We start from the raw sequence: 10,071 nt of genomic DNA, 5'->3' as shown, positions 1-10,071 counted from the left end.
TAACCCTAACCCTAACCCTAACCCTAACCCTAACCCTAACCCTAACCCTAACCCTAACCCTAACCCTAACCCTAACCCTAACCCTAACCCTAACCCTAACCCTAACCCTAACCCTAACCCTAACCCTAACCCTAACCCTAACCCTAACCCTAACCCTAACCCTAACCCTAACCCTAACCCTAACCCTAACCCTAACCCTAACCCTAACCCTAACCCTAACCCTAACCCTAACCCTAACCCTAACCCTAACCCTAACCCTAACCCTAACCCTAACCCTAACCCTAACCCTAACCCTAACCCTAACCCTAACCCTAACCCTAACCCTAACCCTAACCCTAACCCTAACCCGCGCATTGGGGCCCAAAATGCCCTTCAGGGATTGCATTCGCCGAGCGCTCAATAAAACAGTTCCACAAACCAAAACTCACTTTACTGCACAGTTACATAAGTGTCCACGATGAAAAAAGGCCGAGCAGCGTTATTGCAGATAGTTAAGGTTGCCGCATCGTCATTTTGCAGATGAAGAGAAACCAACCCCCCACAAAACACAGACAACTCAGCCACAATGAAGAAGAGCAGCGATCAACGCCAGCTTACCTCCGCCAGCCGCAAGAAATAACCGCAAAGCCCCGCAACCAACGCAAGACACCCAACGCGAACAACCACACCGCCACACACACACAAACGGGAAGTGGGCTAACAGTCATCGAAAAGCGCGGCATCGACAGCACTGCGCCACTGCACACCGTGCGCAAGACACGACGCCACTCAGAGCAACACTCCCACACGCAGTGCACTTGCTTCGCAAGGAAAGGAAGAATGAGTCACAGCACACAACTATTCCTTTGTTGTTGTCTCGGCCTCTTCATAGCCACAGGCGGCACTGCCAGCACCAACTACGACGGCATCCTCCATGCACACTGCAGTAAATATATATCGTGTATGTGTGTGTGCCTGCAGATACAAAAATTGAAAGAGAAGAAAGAGGAGCAAAGCGTGTGAGGACGCACATACACACACACAGAAGAGATGCAGGACGCAAGGGATGAAAAAAAAGATGACTAAAACTCAAAAAGGGACCGCAGCATGCTAACTAGTAACACACAATAAAAATGATTTACCAAAAAACAAAAACAATTACTTCAAAAAACATTTTCACAAAACCAGAAACAAAAATATTGTCGCGGAAGGCCCTCGTACTATCGTTGAAACAATAACAAAAATTACTCCTAAAAACGTCTTCACAAAACAAAAACAAAATGTCGTGGAAGGCCCCTGTGCGATCCTCACAGTTCCACTCACATTTTGGCCACATATTTTAAAAAAAGATATATTCATTTAAACCACTGAAAGGCCCCGGTGTCCAGACACCGTTTAACTTTCACAGGGAACTGCAGTGCGTTGCTGTGGCTCTCACCCTTTTTCATTCCTTAATTACTTCCTTCTCGCATCGGCGGACACACAATGCCGAGAACGTCCGCAGACGCACAAGAAAAGCGGTTAGTTGTTTTTCTCAGTGTCTTTTCGAACGAATTCAGTGGCCTGCACGTCAGCCGGCACCGTGGCACACATCCGCACCCACCAAAAACCAGGACGTAAAAGAGAGAGCCCCGCTCCCTCCCGTGGTGACTGCAGTGCAGGGGCGCAGTGAAGCATGTCTCCCACTGCAGGGCAAAAACGCAGGTCCAACGCAGTCGCCAAGAACAAACCGACAAAACAACAAAAAAAAACACATCCGTAAAGCAGTAAACCAACAAAACACTGAACAAACGAACACAGAAAAAAAAAACGTTGATTCTCCTTCAAGAAGAGCGCAATTTTTGGGGTATAAAAAAAAACGAGGTATAAAATAAAATACGTGTCTACATGAGAGTTTATTTAGTTTAAAACGTGGGTGGAGAGGCGGAGATGATCTCAGTGGAAGCACAAACTCCCCTCCACCGAGGTCCACTCAGCACAACGCCGCAAAGCCCCACAGCCCCAATAGCAGCAGCAGAATTGACACCCGGAAAACATCAGCACGCGTGGAGCTGTTGCCTGCACGTTGCTCATAGGTATCGTAGCCGTCGTCTGCATGTTTCCCAGACGCATCGGAATCGTCGACCCTTGTGTTCCTTCTCACTCAGTGGGCGGTTGTACAAAAAGACGTTCTTTATTGTCACACTGCTGTTTTTACCGCCACCAAAGTAAAAATGAGAGATATCATGCCTCCGTGACTTAAGGATTGGTAGTTTGTTAGTATTCCCCACAAGCACGCCATCCACGTACACGGAGCCCTCATTGCCCTGCAGCATGAGCGCCACTTTGTACTCCTTCCCCGGCTTCCAAGCGCTGTTGTGTGTTGTTGTCATGCCGTTGAAGACTGTACCCCATCGTTTCTCCGTCGTGTACAACAGCCCCACAAACGTAGTGTTTTCATTGTCCCCCAGGCCCGCGCCCAGCAGAGGAATGCTCTCGTTCGGAACCTGATGAATCCTCACCGTCGCCACAAGCGTGAATGCGTAATTCACAAAGCTGTCAATATAGTGGTACTTCCACATGTTCACAGGCCACATGGCGTATGATTCGGACCCCGTGAACTTAAAGCCATCTCTGACCTTCTTTGCATTCGTCACAGTTGCATTCAAGCAACGGTACGCGTCGTTCCAAGTTCCTTCACCCGATGCATCCGACAAAAATCCAACCAGACCGGCCGTGGGCACAGACGAGTTCGAGAGGAAGGAGTCCAGTTTTGCCCAAGTCTCCAAGACGGACGTGATCGTCTTCAGCTGCTTTGTTAGGGGAGCAAGAAACAGACCTATGGTCGTTGTACTGATCCTCTCTTGTAAAAGGTGCAATGCATCGTTAGAGTACAGCAGGGTGTTGCCAAACATCGGCTTCTCTGTAGTATCCATGGAAATGGGCCCGACGTGAAACGTGTGGTTGTTGTCAGTGACCCAAAGGTAGAGCGCGGTGGCTTGCAAGGGGTCATCACGGAGAATCCCTTTCTGAGTGTACAGCATGACCTTCTTTCCAGCAATGAGTGCAGTGGTGACGGACCCCACTCTCTCAGCTGTTCGCAAAGCGTCTGGTAAAAACCTGGGATGCACGCGTGTGAGTGTCCTGACAGCCTCCCTCCACGTTGCCCCCATGTCCCTCGACTCAAACACCCTTAAGAGAGAATCACGTTGAACAACCATGACAAGCTGCCCCTGCTCCCACTCAACGATGAGGGGGTCAGTGCAATCCGCTGGGAGCATCCCATGTGAAAGCAACCAATTTTTGCCGTCGTCCTTCGAATAAATGATCATGGAGACAAGTTCCTTGTATCCTGTCCTTCTCGCCGTCACAGGAAACACAAACGTGTCATCCTCCATCACAACGCCTGAGCCACCACCACCAACAAACTGCTCCAGGCCACGTTGTTTAGCAGATGGCTCGATCTGTGGCAAAAGCGAGGTGGGTTCGCCCCATTGAATGACTTTATCTTGCGTGGCCTCACCCACGAGCAAAACAAGATCCTTTGAGTATTTAATCCATCTCTTCGATGAAGGATCGTACTTCTGATGATAGCCCCCCACAAGTAGGAAGACCTTGTTGCCCTTTGCAATTGTTGTGGGTTTGTACGCATATCTCACACGGTCGTTATGCTCCTCTTGCGTGGTCGTGTTAAAGATGTCGTACGCCTTCCATTTGTTTAGTCGGACCTTAGCGACAAAAGACGACCAGTTCTCCGCATAGTCAATGTACCCCGCCACAGCATCAACATAAACGGGCCAAGGTTCTTTCTGATGGGCGTGTTGAGAGTCGCTGTGACCCTCGGCAAGTGCAACCAACACTCCACCAGCACTGGCAAGGGAAGGTGAGACAAAATAATTCACTGTATAATTTTCACCTTGTGCCTCCACAATCGTTCGATTAGGCACAAAAAGATCGATACCCTCTGGCGGCTGCACGTCTTTTGGCGTACTTCTCTCCTCAGAGTGCACAGCCGTACTTCCAAAGCATAACAACAACACGCAGAGAAGAAGCACTGAAAAAGAAAACAGATGACGGCACATGTTAAGCATGTGCCACTGCTCACTCATTCTCTCTCTCTGCCTGTGGTGGATACGCTCAGGCCGCGACGATTGTGTGTGTGTGTGTGTTACTGGTGGTGACTGCAGAGTTTTTCAATGTGCACAACAACAAGTAGCGTTTGTTCTATTTCCTTCCGAACGCGTTGAGGGGAAAAAAATAAGGTGAAACCAAAATAAAATAAAACGATGGGCACTGCCCGCGCTCACAGTTGGGCACCCTGCAAAGAAGAGCGAGAACCCATAACGAAGGCCGCACCGACAAACGCGTGGGCCGCACGATCACACACTCGCCACCGCCCACGAGAGACGACAACCGCAAAGAAGACGGCGGTGGCAGCGACTGTTGTGCGCAGCCCGAAGAAACACCCACCCGCACCCGCACGGGGAGTCCGCAGTGTGGGACGCCTCCCACAGAAATCAAACAATAAAAAACAAATTCATAAGCACCTCGCTTACCGTCTCCCCCGCCCAGCCCCTTCAAACCCCGCCAGCAGCAACACGCAGTGCGCATGCCGGTGAGACCTCCCATGACGGCCACCACAAGCTCCCCAACGCCGCCCACTTCCCTCAGTGCACTGCAGCAGGAGTTGGGCGTAATTTATTTTTAAAAAATAAAATAAAAAACGATGCATGCAACCCCCTTTCCTGCTGCTTCGTTCCGCTCACAAGCGAGGGCGACACGCCAGCGCAGCCGTAGACTCAGACTGCCCGATCAGTGCGTGCATCCCGAACAAGACAGAACAGGCACATGTGCCCAGGACGGCAACCCAACAAAAGAGAGGCGCCAACGGCGTTTGCTCGAGGCTCTCAGCGGTGCATGCAGCACACCCAATTGGAGCGGCACGCCAACCAAAAACAATAGCATACCAAAACAAAGAAAAGAGAAAAACACTACGCCAAGGCGCAAATCCAACTGCAAAAATTCGGTTTGGCCATGATTTCTAAGCGACACTAGTGAAAAGAAAAGAGTGAGATATTTATAGATATGTAATACATGCCTTGCCCATTCATGGAATGAGGTTTCCCGATCCCACATCACCTCCATAGAGACAGCAACAAAGACACACTTTTCTGAGGCAGAAGGAGACTTGTGTGAAGGCGACCCTCATTCACCTTCACAACAGTTTCATACACATGTACTGCAACTCTCATGGATCGGTGACGCCATGAAGAGGGCATACACAACGTCTTGCTTCGAAAGCTGCAACGTGTTTTTCACATGAAAAAAAAAAATAATAATGGATAGACAACCACACCGCACAGTTTCGCTCCGGAAGCTATGAAGGCAAGCTTAGAAGAGAAACATGCATCACCCATACAAAGAAATAATAATTCCTTAAACTCACAAAATCGCAAAGCTTCTCTTATTCTTCAGATTTAAATCTCGTCGAGAGTGCAAGTGCGAGAAACATGCATGATGCAATGCCTTTGCCTCTAAGTCTCTCTCTTCCAGTTCCTTTTCTTATGAGTGTCACAGTGATGTTTGCATTACCTCGGGTGCAAGTCCGGATGCCAAACTCCTCGCACGCTGTGAAAGGTAGCGTTTTAACGCATGCGCCTGCGTTGGCCCCTAGCAAAGCAACAGTCTTAATGAGGAAACTACCCGACACAAGTCATTTCGTGTTTTCATACGAAACGGCAACAAAACATATATACTGCAGATAAAACAAGAAGAAGGCGGAAAGGTTAATCTAACGCACCATATATATCATATATAAAGGGAAATCAGTACATATGTATATATGTTAATGCCTTCTTTTCGTTTCAATATATGGTAAGGCATCAAGACAAGCGTACTGCAAAAAGGAAAATCGGAAGACAGCGTGTTTACGACCCTCACCACTCGCATTCCATGATGTCTTAATATATATCTTCATATTTCACTTCTCGCATCCATGCAAAAAAAGTCAACCTCACTCACAAACGTCCGGCGTTCTTTTGCACGTGTAGAAAACTCATTCAAAGAAGAACACCCCCTTCCCAATAGAGTATATTGGGCTTTCAACAGTGATTTTGCAAACAGGCGCACAATTCTTACATACGTCACAGTCTTTCCCTCAGACACGCACTCTCCGCTGCGTTGTGGCCACGACACGGTGCATCGGGCACACAAAACGAGAAATGTGCAGGCTGATCTAAGCCGCCGCTGTCAGTCACACCTCCTAGGATAGGTGGGAGGGGCACAGAATAAGGAGGAGGAGAAAGGAAAGAAATATAGATGATACCTCACATTCACTTGAGGGATCTGAATTTACCCTTTGAAGGTAACTCCTGCAAAAAGTGTCAGTGAAAACGGATGGCACGTTTCTGGGCTCTTGAATTCGTTGGTCGACTCACGGGCTGCAACAACGTCTTGCAAAGCTCCTGGAAGAATGGCACCTCCCTCAGTGTTGTTCTCCAAATCAAAAGCCAAAGCACTATAACGAACGTACACCCAACGCCAAGCGTAAGAAACACAACTGACGCGCTGAGGATGACATCACCCAGCTGACTAACTATGGAAGACATTCTACTGAGTTACAAAGAAGGTAAAAGATCAAGTGAAGCGGGAAGTGTGTAGAGAAATCGTATGCACGAGAAAATGTAAGCGCTCCAAAGCGGCAAACAGCACCACCCACCTCCTCTTGGTGACCCTCCTCTTTCATACACTACATTTTTTCTTTTTTTTGGGTGGTTAGAGACTAATGCATTTCGTGCGTCAATCATAAGCCTTGGCGCCGTTTGGCCCAAGTCCCCCAGAAAGGAGAGATCGGGAAGTGTGGGTTAACGGGCTTCAATCGAGATCCATGCAAACGAAGTGAGAATTAAAGGCGCCCCTCAAGACGACTTGCAAGTAGGGTCGGGGCAGGTGCATGCATTTGTCAACGCATTCAGTTGCCTAAAGTAGGGAACATCCCAGAGTTCTTCTGCAGTAGGCCGTTTAGATGATTCACGATTGCAGCACCACATGATGATTTTCCTCGCCTCAGTTGAAATTCGGCCGTCCAGCTGAGGCACGAAACTCTCATCATACCCTCCTACATTGTAGCAGAAGGCCTAACGTGCCATTTCCTCCATGTTGGGCCAGGGCAGACCACTGTTTTAAGATCTGCGCCATCATAATACCAAAACTCCATATATCAGATGCCTTCTCTGCCTTCCCACGTGCAGTTTCAGGGTCCATGTACGGGGCGTTTCCCCCTGGTTGGGAAGTGTTGGAAAGTTTCAATAGACGTTTCGACGTCCCAAAGTCACTCAATTTGCACAGCTCCGTCTCCAGGAAAAGAACGTTTTGTGGTTTTATGTTGCGATGAAAAATGACTTTTCGATGCAAATAAGCCAGTCCTTTCAAGACATCCCGCAGGTACTGTTTCGCTTGATCAACCTTAAACTTGGTGTATCTACGCAGCATGTTGTAGAGGCTTCCATCGCTCGCAAAGTTCATCACAACAAGAACTTTGTTCTCCACTACGGCGCAGGAAATGTATCCCACAATCTTGTGGACGGCGCAATCGTGAGAGCAAACCTACATCATTAATGATGGCATCTGGCGCCTCATCTACGTTCACGTCAACGTGAATGCCTTTTTCGGCACAGGTGTCGACGATTGACACCTCTCATTTGACTCGATTGCAAGTGGCCCATTGTGGGCAGTAGGATTGCCTTGATAGCTACCAGTGCACCGGTCTACGATAAGCCCATAGAAACACTTCCCTCTCTCCCCACGCCCAGGATGGGGTTAGGCATTCGAAACATCATGCCTTGTCGATCTCGAACATCAACAACTGGAAGTTGGCTTGGCCCTTCTGGAAACAGAGGACACGTTTTCGCCGCGGATTGATCGCCACCCACGGGGAAGGTCAGTCGCGGTTGGTGAGTTCACCAAAAGTCATCGCCGAGCTTGTGTGTGTGTGTGTGTGTGTGTGTGTCTGACTGCCTCAGTATGGCAGTTCATAGTTGATCCTCAACGGGGGGCAACTCCGGTTTCCTCCAGTGGTAGAAGAATCTATGCCACTGCATCGTTGTGTTGATGTCAGGCTCCTCAACTAAAAATACTTGTCACTTACGAACTCGTCGCTTGTACACTGTCCCGATCCTTTTCAGGAAGGAGCATAGCTGACCCATGCGCAGGGCCCAAGCACCCCTGCAGCTTTTTCCCGCAAGGTCCAAATAGATGCGCTCCGTAATATCATACCCATCTGCCTGAAACTGTTTGAAGGCCTCTATAAATCGGTGGAGAGAGGGAACAGGATTCTGAACAATGTCGTAGATGACATGTCGTTTATTGTCAAAATCTGTCACACAGTCTATTGGGATAGACACAACAACCTCCGGGCAATGTTCAGGTAAACTCCCTGTACACGCACATTCCACACCCTGCGCAATCAACAAGAAGGTCAATTCCTCTGCAAGGGGCAGATATCGCCCATACACCACACTATACTGCATTCCTCTTCTGAGCCAACAGTTCCAGTCAAAACGTGGCCTGAAGTTGCCACCACGACATGAGTTAGTTCCAGTCTTATGGGAACAATTACTTCCGTGGGCTGGGGCTCGAGGGCGAGGGTGATCACACTCGCACACAACATCCCAGCGTTTTAGTGATCCAAATTATCGGTAAACGTATTCCATATCGCAATCACTGTGCCAGGTGTCGCATTCAGTACTGATCCCATTATATATTTTAATGAGCTCTGTCACCAGAGAGAGAAATCGTTGCAAAAAGTAATGGCAGTACTGCATGTCGTTGTACATGTACGCTGCGAGACAAGACAAGGATTTAGTCACGACGGTAACCTGTCCTGCTCTCAGACGAATCCGGAAAGAAGTGTGAATTTCAGAAGTATTAAAATATCCTTGGGAAATTTCGTTTTCCACCTGCCCCTTCAAAGCCTCGCGTTGAAGCGCCACATCTGCGGCATTCGTGCCTGCCGCAGAGTGAGCCAATCTCTTCTTCGGCCTTAGGGTGATAAGCCAATTGAGACGGGGCTTTTTCTGCAAGGAAGAAATCCACACTAAAATGAGCGTACCCAGGTTACTCACTGGATGGTGCCGCAATGTCCTTAAGACCGTCGTGTCACCATGCACCGCGACTTTCAATTTCACCGCAAATTTCTTGTGAAGCATGGCATCAGAAAACAATTTTCGAAACTGGCGGAGCACCAACAAAAGGTCGTTCATGGAATGCACGACCTGTTGGAGTTTCCACGTGCTGGAGTAGCGTTCAAGCAGAAAGGTATGCTTTTCCGTCGCCACATCCACGTCACTGTGGTCGTTCACGTATAGGGGCACACGCTCCAACTGGGGCCTGCTGAGATGCGCAAAGGCACCGTACAATTTGCCCATTGAACATTCAATGGGCCCCATTGAAACGCGCCGCAGATACCACACCGCCGTAAATGCTAGAATAATGTACACAAGGACGCAAGCGATGGAGGCATCAATGAGCACATTTCAGGCACGATTTATCATCGACGAGGTGGTGATGGCGTCAAACGCTTTCGTGGCACGGACAGCATCGTTGCCTACAATGGTGTAGTGCTGGTTAAGAAATACGGCGCCAGTCAGAGGCAAAACAGCAGAAGTGCATCAATAGCAGGATACAAGAATGGTGGAGAGAAACGTGACAGGGAAAAAGGTCGTGAAGTCCGTGTTGGGTATTTCCTCAAGAGTGGGAACCTTATAATTCAAGGCACCGGGGTGTGAGTGCATCTTGCGCTTGCCGCTATCACGGCTTTGCATCACAGCTGTTCGGTGTACATTTGCCTTTGCAATGGGGTGTTGCTTTCTTATCACGTTATTCTGCAGTGCTCCTCCCCGCCTTACTCTTCAGAACGTAAACAACAGGAAGTCTGAGAGGCATGCATACATGAACAGGAAAGAGGAATAATTTATAAAAAGAAAAAAGAATGACAATCCTAACAGATGAGTTGTGTGGTATGCAGAGAGAATAAACAAAACAGTGTCGATGCCGGAGCGCAAAAAAAATTGTTGGTTCTTAAAAAAAAAAAAAAAAAANAAGTCGTTTTACCGT

The 10,071-nt window shown here is 48.6% G+C and overlaps 6 protein-coding genes across 6 annotated transcripts, besides 6 other annotated features; 1 reads left to right on the top strand and 5 right to left on the bottom strand.

The window, feature by feature from the left end:
• TraAM80_02311 (Spore coat assembly protein ExsA) lies at positions 1–403 on the top strand (the record flags this gene model as incomplete). The annotated part of the gene is made up of 1 exon (XM_029379318.1): positions 1–403. A coding segment is annotated over one exon (403 nt), but the record flags the coding sequence as incomplete, so codon positions are not given.
• A 720-nt stretch (positions 404–1,123) lies between these two features.
• Positions 1,124–1,176: a microsatellite.
• A 32-nt stretch (positions 1,177–1,208) lies between these two features.
• Positions 1,209–1,260: a microsatellite.
• Positions 1,261–2,048: 788 nt separating this feature from the next.
• Positions 2,049–4,067, bottom strand: TraAM80_02310 (group II trans-sialidase superfamily; the record flags this gene model as incomplete). The annotated part of the gene is made up of 1 exon (XM_029379317.1): positions 2,049–4,067. One exon carries the CDS (start codon positions 4,065–4,067, stop codon positions 2,049–2,051), a length of 2,019 nt encoding a protein of 672 aa, XP_029240874.1.
• A 43-nt stretch (positions 4,068–4,110) lies between these two features.
• Positions 4,111–4,127: a microsatellite.
• Positions 4,128–4,209: 82 nt separating this feature from the next.
• Positions 4,210–4,242: a microsatellite.
• A 528-nt stretch (positions 4,243–4,770) lies between these two features.
• TraAM80_02309 (uncharacterized protein) lies at positions 4,771–5,103 on the bottom strand (the record flags this gene model as incomplete). The annotated part of the gene is made up of 1 exon (XM_029379316.1): positions 4,771–5,103. The coding sequence occupies one exon, from the start codon at positions 5,101–5,103 to the stop codon at positions 4,771–4,773; it is 333 nt and encodes a 110-aa protein (XP_029240873.1).
• Positions 5,104–7,065: 1,962 nt separating this feature from the next.
• On the bottom strand, positions 7,066–7,482 carry TraAM80_02308 (protein kinase; the record flags this gene model as incomplete). The annotated part of the gene is made up of 1 exon (XM_029379315.1): positions 7,066–7,482. One exon carries the CDS (start codon positions 7,480–7,482, stop codon positions 7,066–7,068), a length of 417 nt encoding a protein of 138 aa, XP_029240872.1.
• A 457-nt stretch (positions 7,483–7,939) lies between these two features.
• Positions 7,940–7,966: a microsatellite.
• Positions 7,967–8,096: 130 nt separating this feature from the next.
• Positions 8,097–8,486, bottom strand: TraAM80_02307 (putative protein kinase; the record flags this gene model as incomplete). Its single annotated transcript, XM_029379314.1, has 1 exon — positions 8,097–8,486. One exon carries the CDS (start codon positions 8,484–8,486, stop codon positions 8,097–8,099), a length of 390 nt encoding a protein of 129 aa, XP_029240871.1.
• Positions 8,487–8,648: 162 nt separating this feature from the next.
• On the bottom strand, positions 8,649–9,404 carry TraAM80_02306 (putative protein kinase; the record flags this gene model as incomplete). The annotated part of the gene is made up of 1 exon (XM_029379313.1): positions 8,649–9,404. One exon carries the CDS (start codon positions 9,402–9,404, stop codon positions 8,649–8,651), a length of 756 nt encoding a protein of 251 aa, XP_029240870.1.
• A 633-nt stretch (positions 9,405–10,037) lies between these two features.
• Positions 10,038–10,058: a microsatellite.
• Between the last annotated feature and the right edge of the window lie 13 nt (positions 10,059–10,071).

This window comes from Trypanosoma rangeli (genome assembly GCF_003719475.1).
Source record: "Trypanosoma rangeli strain AM80 chromosome Unknown Tra_15.4_contig_00051, whole genome shotgun sequence".
Taxonomy (NCBI): domain Eukaryota; phylum Euglenozoa; class Kinetoplastea; order Trypanosomatida; family Trypanosomatidae; genus Trypanosoma; species Trypanosoma rangeli.
This window is presented reverse-complemented; position numbering and strand designations above follow the sequence as displayed.